The sequence below is a fragment of the Diabrotica undecimpunctata genome, chromosome 10 (genome assembly GCF_040954645.1).
Source record: "Diabrotica undecimpunctata isolate CICGRU chromosome 10, icDiaUnde3, whole genome shotgun sequence".
NCBI lineage: Eukaryota > Metazoa > Arthropoda > Insecta > Coleoptera > Chrysomelidae > Diabrotica > Diabrotica undecimpunctata.
Genome location: NC_092812.1, coordinates 56,964,278 through 56,991,707, shown reverse-complemented (window position 1 = coordinate 56,991,707; position 27,430 = coordinate 56,964,278). Strand labels below are relative to the sequence as shown.

Genomic DNA, 27,430 nt, shown 5'->3' with positions numbered 1-27,430 from the left:
TCAAGTAGTTTCTGATGCTGTCACTTCTAGTCTTACCCAACATCCACCATAACATTTTCATTTCAGCTACCACCATCTTCTATTCCTGAATCTTCTTTATAGGCTACACTCCACCACCGTACACCAACGCATGTCTCACCACACTCTTATATATCTTTTTTTTTTTAGCTCTTTACCCGGCTCATACGCTTCCAGTTAAATCAACTAGCCTGTATCCTGTTGACAATTTCTCGATCTAGTGTCCTATTTTTCGTTAAGTAGGAGCCAAGGTATTTAAATTCTCCTACTCGTCCTAGTTTTTCTGCAAGAAATTCTATGTCCCAACCATTCCCCTTCATCTTCTCAACCACATATACTCCATTTTCGAGATGCTCGAGAACATTAAGTCCTACCTCTTCAATAGCTCTTCCTCAACATTCCCACTTCTCCTCCAAAATTTCTTTGCTTTCCTCTACTAACACGATATCATCAGCAAAGAGCATAGATAAAGGAGGCCCTCCCTTATTTTCTCTGTTAGTACATACGTAACAAGATGAAACAGGTAGGGACTCAGTGAAGTGCCTTGATCCAAACCAACCGTCACTCGAAAACTTTCGGTCAATCAGATAGAAGTCCTTACTTTGGTATACGCTTTCTCATACATATCCTTCACGAGTCTTACATACTTCTTAGGAACCCATTTTTCTCTTATACATCTCCATATCTCTTGTCTAGGAACTGTCTCGTACGCCTTCTCAAGATCTATAAATATCAAATGTAGAGGTACAGAAGAGACTGATCAATATCATAGAAAAGATAAATCTATCTATTTTCATTGGTGCAGAAAACAGAAATGCTCGGTGATATCCCTTGATGTTTAATGTACGCTAATGATGTGATATTAGTAGTAAATACTAAAAGAGAATTAGAGAAAAGACGGGAAAAGTAAAAACATTCATCTAAATAAAAAGGGTTAAAACAGTAAAGCAAGAATATAATTTTTAGAATATTAATTTAGACTATATACTCGTATTTATTGGAGGGAGGTCGAGTTTGACCTCATTGGAGGCGGTTGGGGTAGCCGACATCGCTGCTGTTATGGTTAACTAGAGTTTAACCAAAACTAGAAGTAAATTCAGTTGTGTACTATATCGATTGATCCAAGCAAAAAAAGTCTTTTAGATAGAGAGTTAAAGCTAGTTTGGGATTGTAAACAATCTCTTAAGAAATTAGCACAACAAGAAAATCTAATGTGTATTTTAAGTCATAAGGCGATCAGGGGAAGTGGAGCTACTGACAAGTTGTAGTAAACTGAAGCCATATATAAAAAAATTTATGCATGAGAACACAATACATTACAATCTTGTTGGAGTGTGTCTGAAGATAAGCAAAAATATCTGTAAAATTATAGCCTCAAAATTCGAAGTACCTTCTTTAAATAAGCTACCAGGCATTATAATCGAAGATATCACCTTAAGGTGGTTAAGTCATAGTCAAAGAGACGGCATGGCAGAACATATATAACAGCTTGAGTTTCTGGAAAGGATTAATCTTGAAGGCAGAGAGCGTATTCCTATTAACATGATCAATTTCAGTCGAAGTATTCACACTCTTGAATTCAAATAGATTAAACAAGTAATAGGTTCAAATTATAAAGTATTTTGTTAGGTCGAGGTGCAGAAAGGCTAAATAACCTATACGACCTTATTATAATTTTAATTTACAAGCTACTATTTATATACTTTTTAATTTTTAATATATATCTATGAATAAATAATAGGTTGTATTTCTGTAATTGATTTTATTTTACCCGTTCTCTTTTCTATTTAATTAGTAATTAGTTTCTTTATCTAATCGGTTTATTAGAATTTGTTTTCCTGAAATTAGTAGTTTGTTTAATAATAAAATATAGTACATTTGAATTTTTATTGTGTTGTTTTCATTATGTGTCCTATTTAATTTGTAATTTTTTTCAAAAATTGAATTCTTATAAAAATCTGCGTTTGTTTTCATCACGACACATACAAAAACTACACATACAATAATCCATATCTTACTACATACACCTTAGTATATCTATGACAAAATCATCGATTTCACGTAAAAATCTTCAAAAAGGTCAAAAAAGGAATATGAGGGGTAGCTAATGATGACAAATCCTTACAGCTGCTTTTGCTTTATTTTTTTAAACAATCATAGAAACAGAAAAAACATTGAAAATGTTTTTTGCAATGTTTTTTGATAACTCCAGAAAACCCATTTTTGGCAGGAATTTATAAATGTTAATAACCTTGTTTTTAGAATAACGACATGTAAGATAACTACTTAAAATTATGGCAATTAATGAGTTATTGAAGTGTGCTAAATCTCAGCTAAATCGACCAAATAGTTTGTAAGTTATTCAACTTGATCTCTGCGTATTTTTTATATTATGCGCTTGTAAGTAGCTCCGCTGAAAAAATGGCGAACTAATACAATCTTCTTTATCAAAAAAAGAACCTTCTATGACCAATACTAAATAAGATAGCATTTTTTCTTAAAAGCATATTTCCATTGTTTATTAACATGAAGCGCTGAAAAATTAGTGAAGATGATGATTTTAAGGTGCAATTTATAGATGTCATATACAGAAAAGGTGCAAACAGTTATAACCTCTTAAAGTGACCGTACTCCTAAAATACCTCCACGTTAAAGTGGGAGGAAGAACTTCTTGAGTTCCTTTTTTTTAATGGAACTTTAAATTAAAGTGCGCTGGAAAAATTTGCAATATCTCGCCTTCTATGGTACTCAGAATACTCATTTTTTTTAAACTGCTTTAAATAGGTAGCTTTAAAAAATAAAAACATGTCTACTTTCACCTCCCGGAAAAATTGGAAAATACCCGAAAAATAAATAAATAAATTTATTTCCATAAAAAGTTATTAAATGTTTCTATTATTTGGTAATAAATTAATTATGAATTAATACTTCAAATGTGTTTATTTTAATAAAAATATGAAACGACTTTAATTTTTACACTGTCTGAATAAATGATATTAAAATAAATTTTTAAAACGAATACTTTTGTACTTAAAAAAGAAGAATTAATAAATATTATTATGTACTTAGTTGGATACTTAAGAACCGCAAAATACCCCAATACTTGAGGAGCAAAGTGTTCAACCAATGCATCCTTCCTATCATGACATATGGATGTCAAACCTGGACCCTAACCAAGGCAAACATGAATAAACTAGCCACAACAGAAAGAACAATGGAAAAAGCAATGTTAGGTATACGACTGTCAGATAAAAAGAGGAACGACTGGGTAAGATCCAAAACAAAAGTCGAGGACATAGCAACAAAAATTGCCAAACTTAAATGGAGCTTAGCGGGCCACACTGCTAGACAAAAAGACCAACGTTGGAATACTACAATACAACATTGGAGACCTTACGAAAGTAAACGACCAAGAGGAAGACCACAGATGAGATGGGTTGATGATATTAAAAGAATAGCCGGAACAAATTGGAAATATGTTGCTCAGGATAGAGACCGATGGAAGGAGTTGGGAGAGGCCTATGTCCAAACATGGACGACAAAAGGCTAAGAAGAATACGAAAGAGATTATGTATTTATATAAATAATATGTATTAATCAATGAAATTTTAAATATTTCTTATGAAATAATAGCAAAATTCAATTTTTTTATGGAACAGTTTAACTAATTAATTTTTTCGGGACTTTCCGATTTTTTCCGATTCCAAAGAAGGAATCTCAGAAACTTGTGAGAGCAGAGTGTCAACAGTAACACGGTAGTCATATCACGGAAACCTCCAACTATTTCTTAAGGGATATCGGAGATGACACAAGATTTTAAGAGCATGGCGTCTACCAATGTAATGCCAACCATGAAAAATCAAAAAATGCGAACCTGCAACTTTCTTCCAAAAGAGTATGTATGGTGATCTAACTTATAAAATTGCTCTTATGTGGATCAATATAGCAGTAACTTACCAAAAATTATCCGAACAAAACTATATTCGAGAATGGCATAGGGCATAAAAGATGCCATTATCAAAGTTTTAAATGAAGCTTCATGTGCTCCTAGAATATTGATTCATGGACGAGTATTATAAGTTGATATGTGCCAAGGAAAAATCTTTTAATCACAAAGAACTTTTAAGGCTGTTAAAGCTGAAGAACTTCCAAGTAGGGATTTGAAGGTAACGTGTCTTAGCACACAAAATAAATAACTCAAGGAGCTTTATTTTTACTTTTAGGGAGCTTATATATCCTTAAACTTAACATAAGAAAGTTAATGGCTTTGATCTAAAGCACAATACTTCTTCATGGAGTTTAATGAAAGGAAAGTGTATAGTATAAAGTTCTCAAGACCAAATTGCAGAGACCAGTAGTGTTTAACCGAAGTCAAGAAGACTTGTCAAAAAAGACTAGCTAATCAAGTCTTCTCAGTTTTACAGCTTTCCGTTAACAAAATAGAATGTTTCAAGAATTACAAAAAAAATGCGTTTTAGAACAAGAAAGGACCCATCAAAATGATGAGCTTAGAGCTTCTGCCCAATATATTCAAGAATTGGCTGATGAAGACCCAGAAGAATACCCTCAGATTCTTGCAGCAGTATTTTAACGGATTACTTCATAAAATCAACGTATGTGGTCCACAACTCAATTAAATGAATATTACCTTGGTTCATAAGTATCTATTTAGTCCGATAGTTGATTAAAAATATAGTGGAGGAGACCTATCGACCGCAAAATTATAATTTAATTCCATTTGATTGATTCAACTGTTTACAGAATTGTGCCAGTCAGTCTACTGTAACGAATCTATTCAAAAGAGTCAAGCACTAAATTTTACCAGTGAATTAAACTGCTGGACATGTGGGAGCTGCACTTCAGTTTTAACGTGAACCTACCTTTTTAAGCTGGTCCTCCATTGGACGCGTAGTCGCGCGACTCACAGGTAGCGCGTGTACGCCCGTGTAGGTACGATCATAAGACTGGGCCACTGGTATCATCCACTGTAGGACTCTTTACTTTAGTTCGCTACTGTCATCATCAAAAGAAAGTGTGTATTGTGAATAGCGTGTAAAATAGATTTGCAAGACATGTCCCTTTTGGAGCAACCTTACATAATAAGGTGTTTGAGAGCTCGTCGTGATAAAAAGAGACGGTTGTGTTGGATAAATGAAATACTTAGTAGAAGGAATTTACTGGGAGAATTCCATCACCTGCATGATCATTTACTAAATAATCCGAACAAATTCTTTGATTATTATCGGATGTGTTCTGACAAATTTCAATGCAGAACGTTTAAGTGTGACTTTAAGGTAAGTAAAGTATTTAATTATGATAAATCTTTATTAATTTAAATTGAACCAAAAAAAGTAACAAAGGTAACCCATCTGTCATGAAAATGAAATAAAAAAGTACCTACTCAAAAGTACAGAGGACACTTTTTGTAATTCTTATTGCGCTACATAACACAGTGACTGGGTGTCTGAAAAGTTCCCAAAATATTGTCGCAAATAAGAATTAATATCGCCTGAAGGTGAGTTAGACGAGTTTCAGTTGTCTATGAGGGTCCACTTGTTTCGCTGATCCAAGGCGACGAGAGATGGGGAATTCGAGGATCTGTTTGTTGTATAACTCTCCTTCATCAATAAGAATTTGCTGAAGTTTATGTCTTACATTCAATTTGCGGTGTTCTGGAACTTTTTTAAGGTATGAAAGAAAGCTAACGAAAAACTGGGAGTCGCTGTCTCCTTTGTTAACAGCATGTTCGATAAATAACTAACTTAGCCCTCTCGATTTCTAGAAATTTATCATCAACCGTGATTCTGCTGATTTATTTTGTTACATTTAGGATTGCTAGTTGTAGGTGTTAAAGGACCAACAGGATAAACATCAGCATTGGCTGATTGTGTATTATGCTGTTTTCTACGCTTCTGGTGGTTGCTTGCAGATTCTGGGGACTCTATCTTTCTAATTTTGTTCAATGACATAATAACTTCTACTTAATCAGTGACAACTGTTTTGTAATGATTCCAAATTAAGCAAAGCATCTTCATCGACAATAGTATTTCCGTCATCATTTTAAGAAGGTGTTCTTTCTGGAGAGCAACATTTCCCTTCAGCTATCTTGGCTCAACTATGTCGAAGAGGAAGAGCATCTGGTCAAAGAACGTCCATGAAGAGGAACCTTCCTCCGGCGCTACATCTCCTGCTGTATAGGATTTTTCATATACTCTTCTAAATACATCACGCAGTCCTTACCACTTTTTCTTTACTTCGTTCACTAAAACACAAAACCACAGTTTTGGTTAATATTGCAAATAACAAAGTTTTTTATAATAAATCATGTAATTTGTATGTTCATAATGATTTCTGTTGTTACAGGTACTTGACCACAGGTGCTTTATTAAAAATATTGGGGTATTCGTTTAGAATGTCAGATGTAACCGTTGGAAGAATAGTTAAAAAATTATGCATTGCTATTTGGGATCACTTGAACACTCTACATATGCCATTCTCCTACAGATGAATACTTGGAGTCAATAATAGAAGGTTTTTGGCGTAAATGGAAATTTACTAGTTGTGTTGGGACTTCCTAGTTTCGCATGTTCTTTTGGGGGATGCAACCTATCCCATAAAAACTTGCTTGATGCGACCGTTTCCCGCATTACAACTTGGAACTTCACCGACAATTTTCAATAAACGTCTTTCACAATCACGCCAAGTTATTAAATGCACGTTTGGTAACATTTCCGCCAAGTGGAGAGTACTTCAAAAGGGAATTGAGGTTAAACCAAACTTTGTCGATGATATCGTTAAATGTATATGTTTGTTGCACAATCTTATAATTGATAAAGAAGGCGAACCTCAACCTGTATCACTACCTCAATGATCAGAAACCAGTACCACACAAGCCAGATAGTCAAAACCGCTTATGTGATCACGAAAATGTTACCTTTTGTCTTTCATGTTCCACAATGGAGACTTTTCACGAACGGCACTAATCAATTTTTCGTTATCAATTTCCATATCGAAAATTAACACAATACCTGCATAAAAAAAGGCAAACTAGTATAGCATCATCACATGCGATTATACGCGACTAATCCCATTCAAGGGGATCGGTCGCCAGTCGTTTGTGGTCTGCTGAACTCGGTCGCTTAAGGTCATTTGCAGTAGACGTTGTTAAGTTAAATTTTATTTGTTAGGATTCGTCGCTTGTCGCTTGTATACGAGCGTATATGCGCTACCTGCGGGTGGCGCGACTGCACTTCTAATGGACGACCAGCCCCTAAAGACAGACGACCAGCCCCTAAAGACAGACGACCAGTCGCGATAGGCAACAGTCTAAGCCGGGCAATTCTAAATTGGACTGTGCTAATATTTATCTGCGTTTATTATTTTTAAACAGACTCCTGTATTGAGTAAAATCTGTTTTACTAGAAAGCAATTTACTTTCTTATAGCCTTTACACTTTTGGAAAATCGTATTACTTTCCTAATGTATAATTATTACTATATACCTATTAAAATAATTTGTTTTTAAGTTTCCAAGGTTTGTTAGTATTTTTATTATAAGTATAAAATAAAAACAACAATTAATGTATATATGTATATAAGATTTAATTATTTGTTGAATTGTTTTTCACGAATATTTTACTAAATGCAATTAATTGCGTTTAATAAATATTTTTATTTATACAAATAGTAAATTTTTGACCAATTAATATATCACATGTCTCGGTAATTTAAACTTATTTCTAGAATAATTTGACTTTGAAACATTGTTTTAATACTACCTATGTTGACTGAGTTACTCTTAAGTATACTAGATTAGGTGTGTTAAACTACAGCCTATACAGAAGATTAGACAAATGGACATCCCCCAATATAAGCAAGACAATATAGTAAGAAACCAGATCGATTTCTTCTTAATTAACCGACGCTTCCGCAACTGTAATAGGATAACGAAAAATTGTTCTGGGGCAGATGTCCACTCTGAACATAATTGGCTCTGCTCAGTACCAAAATGTTAAACTTAAGAAGAACAGAAAACCAGAAAATATGCTACGAGTACAACAGATATGGGAGGAACCTGAAGTCGTAAATAAACGATCACAGATATTAATATTGCTTAATTCGCAAAAAGATAAAAGACGTAAAACAAATTTGGCTACGGAAATATATATTTGGCTATTCAATAAATGAGGCACCTTGAAAACATTTATGATACATTCTTCATACTTTTAATTTTGTATATTCTAAAACAGTCTTGAAACCTTGTTGTGATAAAGGGGATCCTTATCCTTGGCACTAATTTTGTAAGGTGAGCACATACGGGTGAAAGCTAACAACGGAATTAATTCCACCTTCTTGTTGAACAACAATGGATCAGAAACAAACAAAACAAAAAACATCAGTCATCTAGAAGTTATGGGATTGGATACCTACTTGCACTTCCGAAGATGAAGAGGAGTTATTAAAATGTAGCAAGCAAAACTCCGATAAAGCTCAGGGAGGAGCAAAAAACGTCCAGTGAGAGAGCACAGATAAAAGACCTACATATTCTAAGGGTTAGAAGATAAAGGGGAAGTTGCCAGGAATCGACAGGAGTGGCGACTTCTTTGTAAGCAGGCGAAGATCCACAACGGATTGTCGAGCCACTTATGATGATGAGAGAGCAGAGACATCGCAGCAAAAAAAGGTAAAAGTACCTGTTGAGCGCACGAAGGGCAATAACCAAAAAGATGTCTTAATATTGTTCTGAAGCTATTTTCTTGTGGCATTTTAAAGTAATTAATATTTAAATGGGAATCAGCATTTAAATTATATAATTTAATAAAGTTCATATAAATGAGTCAGATAAAATTAAATTATTAGAGGAATTTTTTACCCAGTAACAAAAAAACAATATTTGTTTAATTTACTATTGTTTGTATTTTGAGAACAATTTCCGAAGTGGAAATTGAAACATCAATAAACTTACTTTAACCTTTAATTGTGGCTTATTCCCATTTAAATAGTATTAACAAAAAAAAATCGAATTCTGGGAGAAAAACTGCTCCAGAATTAACAATAATTGGGAGATAGCAGAAGTATAGAAAGCTGAAAAGTTACATATGGAAACGATATACGGTCACTGAAAGACAAATCCATAAAGACCCTGAAAGCAACACAACTAGAATATTGGAGGAGAGCGGCCGATAAATGAAGATTATTAGACAGAGTAAGAAACGAGAGAATTCAAGAAATCAAGGGTGCTAAACATAGAATAACAGAGGATATCAGAATCAACCAACTAGATGGTACGAGCACCTGCAAAGAATGGATGACAGCAGAATCCCAAAAAAAGTATTAATCTGGACACCGCAGTGAAGACGAAAGAAGGGCAGACCGAGAAGAGTACCTTCTAAATGACCAAGACCAATGGAATCTGGAAATGAGAAAACGACGAAGAACGTTATAAACGGTTTGTGTATAAGAGAGGATAGAATAATAGAAGTTAAAGTAAGGCTTCTATTTAAAAAAGGCTCGACAGCAGGCGCTTAATCATATCCAAAAGACAAGCACAGGTACAGAATATACACAAAAGATCTTTGATGTCGTAGTATGGAAAGGTTTATAAGGTCAAACGGCTTCTTTATATAATATCTACAATGTACGACCTCCAAATGCTAATAAGAAAAGCCCACAGTATGGACAAGTTTAAAGTAGTCATTGCCAATCTCCACTGAGACGACACCTAAAGAAGATCACATATTTTATGTCATCTCCTTAAGGAAATAAATTTTTTGTTGGTTGTGTATTATTACTCTATACCTCCATGAAACTTTGTTATATCATCATTTATATTGGTTGCGATTCTTAATTTTGTTTATTTATTGGAGTTGTATTATGTATTGATCTTATTAGTATTTCACAACTTGAATTATTTTATGTTTTATTCCTTAGCGTTTGCACTATTGTTGAATTTAAAGCTAAAGAAAAACATGACATAATGAACTTAAAGAAATGAAAGTAGGTACATTAGTAGGGATCCTGTGTTGAAGAGAATTATGAAAGTGAGAAAAGGATATTTCAACACAAAACTTAATAACGTATATTCAATTAGTATAAAATCAAAAAGCTTATTTTCGTATGTGTTCCAGAATCGTTTATTTTGATGTTTATAAATGTGGATACAAGTTTGTTTTACGGTTCGGACGTGTGTGTATTATTTTGAGAAGATAACACTAAAAATGTTTTAAAATAAATTAATAATTGCGTTAGTGACTGAAGGAAATCACATTGTTTAATGTTAAGAAATAAATAACCTAGTTAGTGAATGGTTATTTTCTATTTTGTGACGGTTTATCGCAAAAATAAGACGATATCTTGCTAAAACAATTCTTGATATTCGTCTTAGAAATCCACAGTAACTATTTAGATAATATATTATTATATACAGTTTTATAATACTTTATTATGATATCCTGTTTAGTCCAGTATGTACATGTGCTTTATTATATATGTACTCTTTAAAAAGCAACCGACTAACCTACTAATGCATGAATAAACGCTTTCTGCATAAAATATTTTCACTGCATGTTTGAAAATTTTTAATGTATTTCACAAGAATGAATCGAGAACAAAATTTAACAAAGTTTTCGGAAAAAAATCATTGTCTGGTAATTACTTAGTCCCAAATAACTTCGCATTTAGTCGCCACTGGAAACAAATTTTGAATGATTGTCATACTTCAATAATGTCATATCATATTTGTCAAATATTAGATGTCAAATGCCATATCATATTGATTAAATATTTCAAATGTTAAAAAAGTTATGGCGTAAAAACTGGATATCCGAAAATCTGTGTACAATTTAGTTTGACAAAACGTGAAATTGTAAATTGATTTAGAGGTCAAAATGTCGCAATTTTGACCATTTACAAAGCCATAGATGAATGTGAAGAAGGTATACTATTATATAAATCTTACAAAAAGCAGACGGTCTAAAGCGTTGAGTATTGCCCAGTCAAATAGGTTAGTGGAATTTACAAATGACCAATTAGGAAAATCGTCTCGGAATTTAGGTCGAAGATTTCATGTAAGTCAAATGACTCTTAGTGGGGAACTAAAAATACAAAGAATATTACTTATTTGTAGAAAACGGAAAAAGTGTCCAAAATACACTGGAGAACAGTTGCGTAGAATCCCAATATATGCAGACAACAACGTGTTCAGAAGATACTTCACAGCCTTGATCAAGGATGATGAAAAATATTTTACTTAATACGGAAATTATTCAAGGCAATGACGGATTTTATACCGCTGATATACAAAATTACCCAGAGAACGCTAAATATAAGTCAAAAAATAAATTTGAAGAAAGAAAAGGTTTTCGTCTGGTGTGCCATATTAGCTACAAGCATTTCAAGGCCTTATATTGGCCAGATGAGAGGTGAGGCATTGGACATTGAATATTTATACTGAGCGTTATCTTTCGAAATTAGTTTTGACGTGACAACGTCTTAAATTAGGTTGTGGCTCGGAGTCATTCATGAAAAAGTGTAACGCCCGCTCACGTCTGTTACAGTGAGTCACCGAACGAGAGAGAGGCCCGCCGGACCGGCGAATGCCTTGCGTCTCTCTCCCACTCAAACATGATCGGTCCGCTGCGCGCGCAGCACTAGAGAATTAGGCGCGTTGAATCGGTGCGTGCTTCCGTGCTTGTGCCGATCATCGTCCTATCCTCAACAAAATCACTCAAATAGAAATTAGTTAAGTTTAAGTTTACATGTACAATGTTTTAGTAAACAAAATATATTTCTATAGTTAAAATTTGTGCAATTCTTATTTTCATTCAATTCCTTGTTCCTATTGTGCAATTTAATAATATTCATATCAATAAATATTCTACCGAGAAAAAGACGTTGTCACGTAAAATTTTCGCCCGTAAAACCGACTTTACAGGCAACCGATTTTTTTTATATATAGAAACATACAATACACATCAACCACGCAGGGTTATTAGTGGAGTAACGTAGACAAGGATTCGATTTACACTAAATAGATGTATATTACTTCGGCCACCTTATGCGTAATAATAACTACCCACTTCCACAGTTGATTCTACAAGGCAAGATTTGGGGTTAGAGTTCAAGAGAGGCACTGGACTCAGACGTATATCCCGGCTGACCAATCTTAGGAAGTGGATTGGTCTAACGATAACTGATCGATTTCGAGCTGCTGTACATAGAATAAGATGGGTCAACGTGGTCGCCAACATCACTAGAAGAGACCTTTAAAAGAACATGTAGATATATAAACATAAATCTTTTAAAAATCTATTACATGTTCGGTGATTGTAGTCAAGGTGGTTTTAATGTCATCTGAGATTGCATATTTTCTTCTTTCTTCTTCGTAGTACTGGCAATCAATCAGAAAATGCTTCACCGTTAAAGGAAGAGAACAGTTTCTGCTGGTTAGCGAAGACTATTTTTTTTTAAGAATTTATGGCTTAGTGCAGTCATTTAGGGATGCATGCAGGACGTCCCGTGTATTCGACTTTTGTTTGCTAGGTTATCCACTTTCTTATTTCCATCTATTCCGAAATTCGTTGATTTTATTAATACATATCACCCTAACCATATTACACCGGAAAAACAAGAACATGGTTACAGACTCACAACATCCCTAATGGGGATTGTCATTTGTGCCCAAAAATGACAATCTCCAAATATACTCCAGGCTCGTCCGATTAAGATTTTTGGGCAATGTTAAGTAAAAAAATTACGAGTATGGTTGTGACGCTGAATATTTCACCATCCAGGACATAATGCGGCAGGTGAATCGAAAATTGCGTATCCTCGAAGAATATAGACATCACAGTTTAATTTAAATTATGTCTGCAGTTAATTGGTTAAGGAACACGTTATTGGAAATATTATATGAATATATTTTACCGGTTTCTTTAAATCCTTTATCAATATTTTTTCCACTTTGTATGTAACTTTTGTTACATACGTTAAAAACGAAAATACTTAGAGACTGTATTTGTGTGCACATATTATTTAAGAATGATAAATTATTGATATGTATTTGTTGAAATATCGATGAGAGGTAAAACTATTCGTAGTCCAGTTAAATTAATATCAATACTTAAAGAAAATAAATATACCAAATCCTTATATATTAAACCTGTTACGATCAAAATTAAAACGTTTATGAATACAAACAAGGCATCTGTGATTTACCTTGTTCACACAATTTTTTGTAATATCTTTAATTTGCGTAAGGTGCTTGATGATGTAGGAGTCTAAACTATAAATTGATTGCGAATAGGAAGAGGAAAAGCTGAGATTAACTCAAACCCCGGTTCAGAAAACAGCTCAAAAAGGCCAGTATTACAATTAGGGAGAGAAACTTAGAGAAATAGGAAAAAGCAGTTATAAATAATTTAAGTGCAATATTTAGTTGGAATTTTTGAAAAAAAGTGCCGACTCGGGTTCTAAAATGAACTTGCTTCATGTTGATGTGTCTTGAGTTATTTTCAATGTTTATAAGCTTTTTAAATCATAGTACTTTTGTTTACCTATTTTACAATATTTAACATAAACTTTTTAATCGTTAAATGATTTAATTTGATAATATGATAATCTGATAATGATAAGCTCGTAATATCCTAAATTTGGCGCTTTCAGAATTCATGTAGACAAAATAGATTACGCATTATAAATCTGTAGATAAAAGCTTTCTGGGATAAAAAATTGCAATTTTGTAGTAACTATTAAGTAAAGCTTCTTAAAACTTTTATAGCTGAATATTTGTGATTGTGTTCCCATTCTCACGCGAAACTAAATGTGCATTTTTAGAAAAGTTATTAATAATTTTGAAAAAATTGACTTTTGAAGCCATTTTTGCAATAATTAAGCAACAAATTAACAAAAACAACTCTACAAAGTCTCATTTTAAAGGATTTTCTATGCTTTGTTACCGATCTTCTCAGTAATAAAAATCAAATAGCGAACTAGATACTCGGTTCTGGTATGAACTTTATGTTCAACCGGTACTAAAATTAGGAAATCTTGCAGAAATCGTTGTGATGTACTTTATATTTTATTTTTGTTTTAAGTTACCAGATACCTGAGATACCAGCATCGGGTAACGCCTCACAAAAATAAATTTTTTTTCGTTATGGGATTTACCGGACCTTCGTGCTTGGTAATTAGTTTTATAGTAGGTAAATACTGCACAAGTGTGTTGTCTTTTATTAAAATCTACAGAAATGTCATCTAGAGGTAAAAAAATGGTTAAATTGTTGCTGGACAAGCATTCGATACAAACTGAAAGTGAATCTGATAGTGATCCATTTGAAAACGTGTTGAAAATCGGCTTTGGGCTTTACTTGTTTTAATAATAGACATATCTAATTATTATTTAATTATTAACTACTATTTCAATTATTATATACTTTTGTATATAATAATATACAAAATACTTTTGTATATAATTATACACTTTAGTATTACTTCAAATAAAAATTCATGATTTTATTAATTTTTTAAAAGTAAAATATTCCAAATTGCCAAATCAGTATCAGTATATTTTTTTGTATACCGTAAATACTTTACCAGACATCGCAGTCTGGTACTATGGCTGCCAGAAATGGAATAAAATGTTTACTATGAGACGGCAGTGTTACATTCAATGTAATTTCAAATACACAATCACAGAAACCGTTTATTTATAGATATTTTTACCAGACCCATAGGTCTGGTATCATTCGAACACTAGGCAGTGTTACCAGACAGGGATCTGGTAGCGTAAGTAAATAGTTACTGACAAATATGATGCCGTCGTGAACGTGTTAATCACTTTTTTTTGTATGTGAGTTTACAATTTTGAGTGGTGTGAAAATTAATTTTGGTTGGGACTTGCACCATATAATACCTCATTTTAGCACCCCCCACTAGGGTGCCGTGGCATTCACTGAACCCACTGTAAAAACGCCTACATGGTGGAGACTTACAATATAAATATAGCAATCGAATTTAAGGTCTAATTTATTTTATTTTGTGAGTGCGAATGTACACCTTCTTTATGTCATTAATACTTCGAAAGTTTTATTTACATTGATTGTCAGTTTTTATTTATAACAATTTTCTCATTATGTTATGTATTGTTAAAATTATCAATATGTCTCGATTGAATGCTCTCCACTGAGCGTGTTCCTACCATGTGATTAATCCTGTAAATATATTGCTTACTGTTTATATTGAAATATTTTGCGATACAGTCATGTTGAATGTTCGTATTATATTTACCTAAGATAATTACAAAAAAATAATTTTTAAGTTTGTTTTTGGCAAAAATTTTACTTGACAGCGCATATGTTCTGCTTATACTCGCTGTATGCGATGTTTACTAAATAAACATCATTACGAAATGCAACAACTTTCGAACATCCTTATTTCACATCGAATCAACTCCCAATGTTGTTTCTATTTTTACTAGGAAATCTTGATTACATGTCTGAAAATCGCTTACTACTAATATTTATTTTATTTAGAACTCCAAGCGATACATCCAAGCAAAAATTTCAATGCTAAACAAATCTGTTTTTCTTCATATGTTCCAACATAAACGATTTTTCAGAATATTTGTATACTATTAGACAATAAAATAAAAATAAACAATTTCCTTTTTTAAGGAACATGTAATAAATCAGATCGAAATAATGTTTACACACACTACAATGAAATCACTAAGAATTTAACACACAACATGTGGTAATTTAACTATTTCTTTTTTAGATCAAACACATAAACACCAAAACCCGTGGACTCTGCATTTTTTCATTTTAAGCTACACTGGTAGGATGTGCTTATATCATAGTACCCTTAAACAATAAAATCTCCCAGGAAATAATTCATTCTTATGAGTTATTTTCCGTTTTTACCATTTTATACGTTGCATTTGGACATAAAACACAGTATATCGAGATTTTAATGGTGGTCGGTACCTCGGTTCTTCTTTATTCTTCTGAGGACTTCTTCATTTGTAACTCGGTCAGTCCACGGGATGTTAAGTATTCTCCGATATGGTTTCATCTCAAATGCTTTCAATCTTCTTCACATATCTTCGTCTAAGGGCCACGATTCAACACCGTGAAAAAGAACAGAGAAGACGTATCATCGCAGAATTCTTACTGTTTTACTAAAAAAGAGGTTGTGGCTCTTAAAATAGGCCCCCATCCGATTGAAGGTGGATCTAGCTTTTCCGATGCGTGCTCTAATCTCCTGGTTGTTGGTCCATTCTTTATTTATTAGGGTCCTGAGGTAGTACTAATTCTTGTTAATTATTATAAGTTTTGTGTTATGTGTTATTGTGTCTTATCCCCAGTTGCAAGCTTGGAATTAAAATCACCCATAATAATAAGAACTTCTTGTCGTGGAATTTTCTGTATGATTCTGTCGATTTTCTGTTAAAACCTAATTGCTTCTTCCTTCTCTTTGTCTACAATGGGAGCATAAATTTAAATGATGTTGATATAGATGGGGTTCGCTTATAATTATAGTAACATCATTCTCTCTGATATTGGTGTAAAGCTAGTAACTCGTTTGGTAACTTTGAGTGATACAACTGCTCCGACTCCATATTCATGTGATCCATCACTTTTTCCCAAGTAGTATACCTTGTGATCTTCCACTTGTATTACTCTGGAATCTGGACATCTCATTTCCGCTATTCCCGTAATTTCAATAAACATTATATTCAACTCCTGTATTGAATTATGGATTTTTTTCTGCTTTATATGGTTTTGACATTACATGTGCAAATCTTGATATTCTTTCTTATTTATTATCTTTTGGTGAACTCAAAACTTCCTCCCCGGAGATCCAGTCAGAGGAATTACTCCGAACTTGATTTTAGTATTGAGCATTGCTCTAATTGATTGACTGGGGCGTATTGCTGTGAATCTTTAATGTGGTGTTTACCTATACTTGTGCTTCCCTATCCTTATGCCGTTGACCAAATCTTTGGTTCATCCGCCTTCGGGGTGAGTTCTCTACCCGAGGACAAAAGGGTATCCTACCACTTACCAGAATTGACTGTTTTCTTTTGTAGTGTAAACATTGTTTTTATTTTGTAACAAAATTGTATTTTTTAGTATAGATAATACTAGGTTTGCTTAGGAATTATATGCAAGTATCTTGAAGAAGCGATCTATAATAACGGAAAAAGAGTTAAATCAATATTCACCCAAAACAATTGGTACTTCTAACATACAGAGATACGCAAATATACGTGGAAAACTAATACAATGAGGAAAGAAAAAATAGATCATTGATTCATCATCATTCAATCTCGGCTTGTTCACTGCTGTACATATATCTCCCTCATAATTTTCCATCTGTTTTGATCTTGTGCTGCTTGCATCCAATTCCTATGGCAACGTTTTAGATCGTCAGTCCAACGTATTGGTGGACGACTTCTGCTTCGGTACGCATTATCTCTTGGACTACATTCCAGTATCCGCTTTATGTATATGTTATCTGTTATTCGAGCCATGTAACCTACCCAGTTCCATTTCAGTGTTGCTATTCTCTCTACAGCATCAGCCACTCCTGATCTTTGTCGTAGCTGGCGGTTTGGGATCTTGTCTCGTGTTCACGAAACACCCAACTTTGCACGCTCCATCTTTGAGCAACGTGGATCTTTTTCACTTTTCTCCTTGTCATAGTCAGCATTTCTGCTCAGTAAGTCAACACATTTGACATCATCTGGGTTTTAGATATATTTATTTTCAACCCCCCCTCTAGCGAGGAAAGGTAGAGCTGATTTAAAAGTTATTGGCCTCATCTATCGTATCAGCTATTAGCACAATATCGTCTGCAAACCTCAGGGGGCTAAGCTTTTCTCCATGTATGTTTATGCTTTGTCGGTGAGTTTTGCCCTTTTACATATATATTCCAAAGATTTTGGAATAAAACATATCTGTACAAGCCATCACTACCTACTGAGAGCAAATACACATGTTCGTAAAATAAATAATGTTAAGGCTATCGCAGACGAAAACGAAGAAGAAAAAAAGCTAAAACTATATAAATAGCACCTTTGGTTAACAGATGAATAAAGTGGTATGTGTTAACAAAAATTAACCAAAATTTAAGCATCCGATTTTAATTAAGTTAATTAAACAATAAGTTTACAAAAGCAACTAATATGTTGTAAGAAAATAAAAGATTCCAAAATAGTTAAGGTATACTATACGTACTCATATATGCCCCATAGTAAATAAAAAAGAAGATCCTCACCAATATAAAGTTAGCCAATAACGAGAACAATAAAATCAACAAAGAGTCGATTTAATATTATTATTTTAGTACATAATATTGATAGCCCGTATTCTTCCGTGACAAATTAATTCAAAAAATGTAGATTAATTAAATAGCAGATGTTGGTATATTAAATATGTAGTTAAAATAATAAAATAAAAATATAGAGAATCGATTTTCGAATAAATAAAATATACTGTACATTAGTGTTTTATTATTCATGGAAGTATTTTTAAACTTTTATCAATATAAAAAAAATGTTTGTAAAACAACAATAATCAATCTAACAGAATTTACTATTTTTTGATGAACTTATGAAGACAATGTGGACGATGTAAAAATCGGATTCAAGAAATTTTGGTGTTCTACAGAAAATACTGAATGAAAATTAAGATGGATTCTATCAGGTCCCTTCACCTGTCCATTATCAAATTTCAGTAAACTTTTAATCCCTGTGTACCATAAATGGTAAAGTATATTTTACGAATTTACGACTGTGTTGGATTATCGCTATTAGACACTCAATGACAGCCAATGGTCCACTCTACTGTTTGTTTGCTTAGCAGTTTTACCTTTTTGCTCAACTTAAGATAGTTCCATGATAATTAACACGCTTATGAAAAGATTTAGATTTTTTAAACATATTTTTATTTTATATTTACGTGCAAAATATTTGTTACAACTAGAGTAGCTGTTACCTAGAATGTAAAGTGATATTAATCAGTGAGCTCTGAAAGATTAACAAGAGCGTAGATATTTATTGAATCCCTCATAGCCTTTACTTGGATTTTTGATTATTCGGAGAAACTGGGACCTTACTTTAGCGATACTCCCAAACCGTTTGCAATATAATGGTACCTACCCTAAAAAGTTTCTTATAGTAGTACTTATGATTGTAAAAAGTTTATTTGTGTATTGACAGCGAAAATGGCGAGACGTATTTTAGATATAAATCAAATCAAGTAATATTTAATTTGCAACGTTTATTTTACTCTGAAAAGCCAATAGAAACCGCTTGCGACCAGTTCAATACGTACATGTGTGTGATGACAAAACTGAAGTCAGTTGTGAAAAACAGAAAAAGTGCAAATAGTGAAGTAGAGGTTGCACAATATAAACCTCAACCACACCTAAAGATTTTTTGAAAGAGTTTACGTTCAAATGGAAGACAATAAAAAAGACTTGTGTGAAAGAACTAGTGTCGTCAACAAAAGAATCAAGTTTTTAAAAAACTATAATAATTTTAAAAAGAACACGCTTTATTTAGACGAAACGTGGATTTTTGCTAAAGGTAGAATAAAACAGATTTGGCACGACGAGAGTATAAAATCCATAAAACACCGATACTCAGGAAACAGACATATTATATTGCATGATTGTGGAAAACATGGTTTTATTGATGAAGAGGATCTTGTGTTTTAGTCAAAATCAGAATCAGGTCATTATTACGATAACATGGATACGAAAATCTTTGTGAGAGGGTTGAAAGGAAAACTGCTGCCAAGTTTACATAAACCAACTGCTATAATTTTGTTTAATGTCCCATACCAATAGGAAATTTTTAATAAGCAACCAACAAATTCCTGGACAGTAAATAAAATAAAAGAATGGTTAACGAATTAAAATATTTCATTTCTTTAGGATTATTTCAAGCCAAAATTAGCACAGTTAGACAAAATGAATGAAAAAACAAAAAATATTTAAGACGAAATTTTACATAGTCTTGGACATGTAAGGACATGTTTGGACATTTTAAGACTGCCCCCTTAACATTGTAAATTCAATCATTTGAGCATATTTGGAAAATATGCAAAACTTACTACGATAATTATATTGGACGTAACCGTTACAGTGATGCATCAGTTTTGGAAACATGGCAAGAAGCTGGTCATGAGAAAAAAGAAATGTGAAGATTGAAGCATGTTACGATACTGATACTCCTGCAATTTGGGAAAAAATTTAATAGAAGACTGTTGGATGCATGAAAATCGCATCGAAGCAATCAAGCCAGTCATCATTTACAATCCAAATGAAGATACCGACGACAGTGATTATGATTATGGATCTAATTCTTGATTACGCTGAAGTTAACATGTTTTCATTTTCATCAAATAGATGCAAAAAAGGGAAATGGTGCATCATGGTTCTAACTGGAATAACGTGATGTTGTCTGATGAATCAAATTATTTATTACGAGTGGTACACGGACACCACTACTGGTGTGTACATCGAGAAAGTTTATATTCCTTCGTGCGTCTATTCTGAGGGACAGTAGGTAATGAATTTGTGTGTATGCATGACAACGCACCTCCTCATCGAACAGCAGCAGTACAAAATTTTCTGGAAGAAGAAGTAATCTCTAGTGGCCCTCAAATTCCCCCGACATGAACGTCATTGAACATGCTTGGGACACTCTCAAAACACACATCAAGAAACGAAACAATCCCCCTATTACACTTCAAGAACTAAAAGATACTGTTCGTGAAGAATGGAAGAGAATTCCGCAAGCCCAGCTCGACCAGTTAATCAGCAGCATACCAAATCGTCTACGGGCATGCATACAGGCCAATGGAGGATTACTGATTATTAGTTTTATTAAAAATTATTTTTATCTATACTAATTTATTTTTAAATGTAAGTGGTACATTGTAAGTTTTTCACTTTACTAGATTACCCATTTTTTGCATATCATTTATCTGGCTTTGAGATTTATTTAGTATTGATGAGATTTAAAGCAAAATGATGTTTAACTATTCAGGAGTTTATATAGTATAAGTTTATATATATATATATATATATATATATATATATATATATAAATATATAAAAAAAATTATATATAAAAATCAATAAAAAGATGAAATATTTCAATATTCTTTTATATTCAATATAACTTAACTTTTTGACATATATGTATATTTATATATAAAGAAATTAAATAACAAACAGTTTTGTTTCGGTCAGCATGGATTAAAATTAAAATTGCAATGATGATTTCGCTACTAAAATATCACTAGACAACGATTACTAATTGACAGATACGTGAAAATTAACACGATATCGGAAGATATAGATATTACAAAAATTGCTGTTCAATGCACTAACCTCTAGTGTTCAATTGGGAGCTCAAATTGCAAGTAGCACTCATGCAAAGTGGTTCAAATAAAATGAGTAGAGAGAAAAAAGGCTCATGTACAAAAAGGAATTAGATACATGTATATGTCAATACACAGTAGAAACATAATCAGAATTTATAGCGGAATACTAAGCAAATAAAAAATAATAGTAAACATCACAATCTTGCATATGAATTAAATACATATTTTTGAAACTGTCTCATCAGTAAAAATATTGCATAAGGAAGATAAACTAATAAAAATTGGAGCCAAGTCATTGTACTAAAGTTAATATCATAATTATAGCTTCATTCACTGATTGTAAAGTAATAAAAGGCACATCCTTCATGTTATAATATTTAGTTGCACCTCATATAATATATTTTACATCTGCTGGTGCTTCCTTAAGATCTTTATGTAATACAATTGTAACATACGTCAGGTAGATAATAAATAACAGAATAAAAATTTTTTGGCAATTCGAATTTAAGTGCATTGAAAAATATTAAGTGGTTTTGTATATTTCTTGATAGACCGTCTTGTAAAAATTGTTGTAAAATTAGATCTTATGAAAAATCAATTTAAATATACCTACTATAGTGTTTTTAGCGAATTTTGCTTAATATTTATATTTTTCTTCCCTATTGTATGCAAGATAACGTATTATAACTTTATTTTACAACTTTTTCTCCAGTTTGGTTGTTTCTACATTGCTACAATATAGATTACTTTTACTGTTTGTCATCATTTTCTTTAGCTTCTCTTTCTGTTTTATTTAAAGCTTTAGTTTTGTATTGAACTTTTTGTACGTTAAAAACATGCCCAAATTATCTTAGTAAAACAACTGAAAAAAGGTAGTTCCAAGTTTATGTCCTAGTTTTCAACTCATTTTCTATTTTCTCAACTAGTTTTTAAATCATGTAGGAATAACAATATAATTATAATTTAAACAAAAAGTTTAAATGCCCATTTGATGAATAAATCATATATTGTAGTGACCGCAAAGTATCAATAATTTCACTTATTTTTTAAATTGAAGTTACAGGCTTTGTTGTTGAATATAATGTAAACATCGCTTTTAAGTTTTCAAACAATTTGGTTAACAATAAACAATTGCAATCCAAATATATAAATTAGTATCTACAATCAAAGGTTAGCTTGTAATACATCATTTAGCTAATTTTATGTTAAAAAATTATAGTAAGAAGCGGTAGGAACAGGTATTTTTAAAAAAGATAAACTGCGTAAACAAATATTACCTTTACAACTCTGCTGCACATGAATCAAACAAACAAATCACCTCCGATAAATCCAAAAGTTTTGAGGCATAAATATTCCAAATATCTAAGAAACAAAAATTCACTATTTAAATCGCCGCACCAACGTTTAAAATTGAAACCTCGTTTAGTCAGTCAAGAACACCAGAGCCACTTACGTAATCAATTTAGGCGGGAAATTTAAAGCGCCGGCATCGACAACGACAATGAGAACGGTTGAACGTACGCAATGAGAATCGAAATCGACGCGATACGAAATATAGCCAGAAACCTACTGAGTGTAGGCATACGGTGGAGCGGCATACACTACACTGTAATGTGTGTGTGTTTGTATGTGTGTGCTGTGTTGTTTACTGTTTACTTGTCTGCTCGCCTAACCCGTATGAGAGATGTTGTTTACACAGTTTTATATTTAGAGTTTAGAGAAATGCAAAAGCAAACTAACTACACCTGCCTTCAGTAGAGATTCACAGGGGCGGATTATAGCCAACAGGAGAGACTACAAAAACAAAAGTTCTATGTATTGGACAACAGCTGGTCGTGAATATACATCGGATTTGTTTGGAATATCATCTTATATAAGTGCAAAAACAATAAGTTTTTATACAAGCATATGTTTGAACACCGTTATCATTATATAACTCGGATAATTGCGATTTTTTTTTATTATATATTCTGAATGTGGTTAAGAATTATGCCTTGCAACCTACTGTTTTGTGAATTTTCATACCCCTTTAATTCTTCTTCTACCTTCTACCTTCTGGATTTTAAGCAAATTGCCTGTTTTATCTTCCTACAATAAAATTGCCCCTTTGTATTACTAGTTATATGTCTTGGACGATTCTCACCATTATTCCTTCGTCCATTCTGATAATGTGTTAATTCAATTTTTTTCTTTTTAATGTCAATATAATATTATCTTCGACCTTGCACGTGTGCCTTTTGTTTTTGCTTCTTTCTCTGTCTCTAGAAATGTCTTTTCAGCTATTGTTCGAAGTTTTCAGTAGACTTTTGATTTTTGATGTTTCTGGTCTAGTTTTGTATTATATGTCGTTTGATGTTTGAGCTATTTTGGAAATCCTTACTACATCTACTTCAAACTTGTATCATAAAGATATTTGAGGTTCTCATGCAGTCTTTAGAAGTTTATAGCCATGATGTTGGAAGATTAGGTTGTTCTATGAAATTGGTGCAGAAATCGGTTCATCAGTTCTTCAACGTCTGCATAACAAAAAATGAGAACCTCATTTTCTATTCTTTTATATCCTTTCATTTTATGCTATTTTCTTATTAATTCGTACATGATACTATGGCTAAAATGATGCCCATTGCGTCTTTCTGTCGAATCGCATTCTCAGCCGATATTGGTTCAATAAGCTCCACGTGAGTTTTTGTGGATGTGGTTTGCAGTACCTTTCTAATCAACTATTTACCGAAGCTATAGCCCAATAACTATTAATTCAAATAAACTATTTTCTCTTTCGTTTTGTCTCTGAACCTCAAATCTAATTCTATCCCTGGAACACCGTCTTCACTGTCATAGTAGTGCTAAAAAGTACACAATCTTAGTAAAACAATTTACTAAGATTGCAAAATAGTGTAACTATGTATACACAGAATCCTAAGCTTTACTTTTGCTATATGACTAACATTTTTCAATGTTCAACATTTGGCAAATGATAGATATTTTTGTTTTTTATCTGTGTGGTCCCAGAAGTATCAGGCTGGATCTAGAGAAGGTGGTAGTTATTGGAAAATATCGCTAGATTATGAAGTACATAATCTAACTATAAAGTATTTTTTTTTTGCCTTAGGTTCAAGACCTATTTAGCCAGACAATTGGTTTAATAAGTAAAAACAATCTTCTACACTTCCTTTAAATTCATGACAATTTCCTAATCGTTCGTTTATTCACTCGATTTCCTAACCAACTATAAAGTATATATTTCAAGTTTGAAGACGCCGCGTTGTTTAGTATTTGTTTGGTAGCCATCAATATTGAACATTTTCAGTGAATTTGTGAGAATTAAGAAAATTGGTCATCTTTATGTGATACAATACTTTTATCTGAAAGGCCTTAGCCTAATCAATATAAAACCTGAACTAGATTCTACTCTAGGTGAGTCTGCTCCTTCGTTTACAACAGTAATATATTGGGTAGCACACTTTAAACGAGGCCGTACGAACTACAAGACGAATATCGCAGTGGTCGACCAACTGAGGTAACGCCTCCAGAAACAGTGAAGAAAATCCACAAAATGGTACTGGATAATCGTCGACTGAAAGTGTGCGAGCTAGCAGACTTAGCAAGCATTTCAAAAAGTTCGGTATATTGCATATTAAATGCGATAGCGAGCAAAAAGTGTCGTAAAAATGCTTTAATTGAGTGTTTAGCAAAGTTTCACAGCAACAAAGAAGAATTTTTGCGCCGCTTCAAGGGTCCATCACTTCACACCTAAGACAAAACAGCAATCAAAACAATGAACTCAAAAGGTAGAATCGCCTCCAAAGAAACCGTTTCATCTGCAGGCACGGTCATAGCGTCGGTTTTTTGGGATAAGCGTGGGATAATTTTCATTACAAACTAAGCAAAAACTGCCATATTTGAGTAGAAGAAAGTATTGTTTCATCAAGACAATAAAACAGCTCACAGATCCGTTATTGCAATGACCAAAATTCATGAATTGTTATCTCATGTACCCTATTCCCCAGATTTAGCTCGGTCGGATTATTTTCTGTTCGCAAACTTGAAAAAATGGGTCAGTGGTCAGATTTTTCAACGCTGAAGAAGTTAGGTCGGCGATTAATGGCTATTTTGAGGATCAAGACAGTTCTTATAATAAAAAGGGTATCGAACCTATTGAACATCGCTGGAAAAAGTGTATAGAGCTAAAAGGAGATTATTTTGAAAAATATATAATATATATATATATATATATATATATATATATATATATATATATATATATATATATACCTTTTTTCTAAAATTATTGTTTTCTTTGTTGGGTCGGGTACTTCTGTTTTTTGATCAGAACAGGACCTCTGGTAAATGTGACTCAGTTGAGCTCAGTTAAGTTATATTATTACTTTCTTTATTATTCTTTATATTCTATAACCAATCTTCTAAGTCTTCTCTAACTCATTTACACTATTTATTTCACACCACCTGGACAAAATTCAAAACGACAGAATAAAAGGAAATTTGATATTATAAACCTTGCGTTGTTTGTCCATTCGTCCGTTCTTCTGAAGCCATAGTTGAGAAACAATATATACGATTTTCACCAAATTTATGATTTATATGGTCATATGTCACTAAGACTAAATTCTAAGGACCCTAGGCGTAATTACCCCGGGTGTGGGATCTAATTTACCAATGTTAACCTATCATGTGAACAGTAAAAATAAAGCGTGGTTTCATTCTACTAAGTATATAATATTAGTTATTTAATAATAAATATACCCAGCCAGCATCACATTAGTTTTTATTTTTTTGTTTCATAATATCAGGAATAAATTAAATTTTTTTAAAATAATCTACAGTTTGTGTGTAATGTATATTTAGCCCAAGGAGGACTTATAGTGCACACCGTCACTAGTAGAATAAGAGTATAATACTACTCGGTGCCGTATTTTGGCATAATTCCACTCTTTGTACATTTGCAATTCATTCATTCATTCGTTTTCTTCGAATATATGAGTATTTTTGTGTAGCAGTTTTAAACTAACAATAAGAGACATGTTTATGTATTAGTTCTTGTCAGATAATCCATACTATTTTTGTTTGAAAAGATTAATTGTTTGGCAAACTATACGATAAAATACTACAGAGATTACGGATTTTTAGATCAAGATAAAAATTTGGTATTTTCGAATATTATGAGTATGAAACAAATTTATCATAATTGGGAAAATCCTAAGGCTACATAAAAAAATTCATGATCTGTGTGCAAATATAATTTCTAACATCTAATATAATAGTCTATTCGACTTATTATCTGTTTTAGTTTCTATATTTGCATTTACATCATACATATTTAACCATTTGCAAGAAATATATCATCAGAAGTACATGACACATCTTTGTTTTACGATAGACGTTTAAAAATAAACTCATAATTTCAAAGAAAACTTTTCTACATTACCTTATTGGGATATATTTGGTAAATACACTAACAATTTGATACACGTATTTTCTTTCTTTTGCATTACTCGAGAAGAATCTAAAGATGCACATATTTTTTGATGAATAGTCCTAAACAAACTTTTTTTGGAATTCGGAAAGACATGTTGAATAAATAAATAACACCTGCTTCTAACGACTTAGGTATCACAGGATCGTAATCGAAATGATTAGAATAAAGTCGACATTTTGTTACTATTTTGAAATTATTTACTGTTTGCGCAATGTTGACCTATTTTTTATTTTCAGCAACAGCACAAGTGTTTTTTGTGTTGCTTTCACCTTATGTTGTGTAACTTCTTGTTTTAGTTATTCACTTGTTTGCCCAATATAGCATCCCCGATGCGAAATATTTAGTTTATTAGATTGCTAATAAAGAAAATTGTAGAGTATGTGTTTTTCGCGTTATGCTACAAGATAGAAGCTAGACAATCGAAGTAATACATTACAGACAGGAAGCGTTTAAACTTTGTAAAGTGTAGATTCCAAGGATTTTTTGGTCTCATTGACCTCTTCACAATGGATCTAAAAGAT

General features: G+C 32.5%; 1 protein-coding gene across 3 annotated transcripts in view; it reads right to left on the bottom strand.

Annotated features, from left to right (window-relative positions):
* LOC140452434 (forkhead box protein P1-like) overlaps positions 1 to 23,063 on the bottom strand; it is a 426,859-nt gene extending 403,796 nt beyond the window's left edge. For all 3 annotated transcript variants that reach the window (XM_072546691.1, XM_072546693.1, XM_072546692.1), the window contains exon 1: positions 22,693 to 23,063. In XM_072546691.1, the coding sequence (XP_072402792.1) occupies positions 22,693 to 22,713 (21 nt within the window). In that variant the 5' untranslated portion in view covers positions 22,714 to 23,063. The remainder of the gene's footprint in view (positions 1 to 22,692) is intronic.
* Positions 23,064 to 27,430: the final 4,367 nt, after the last annotated feature.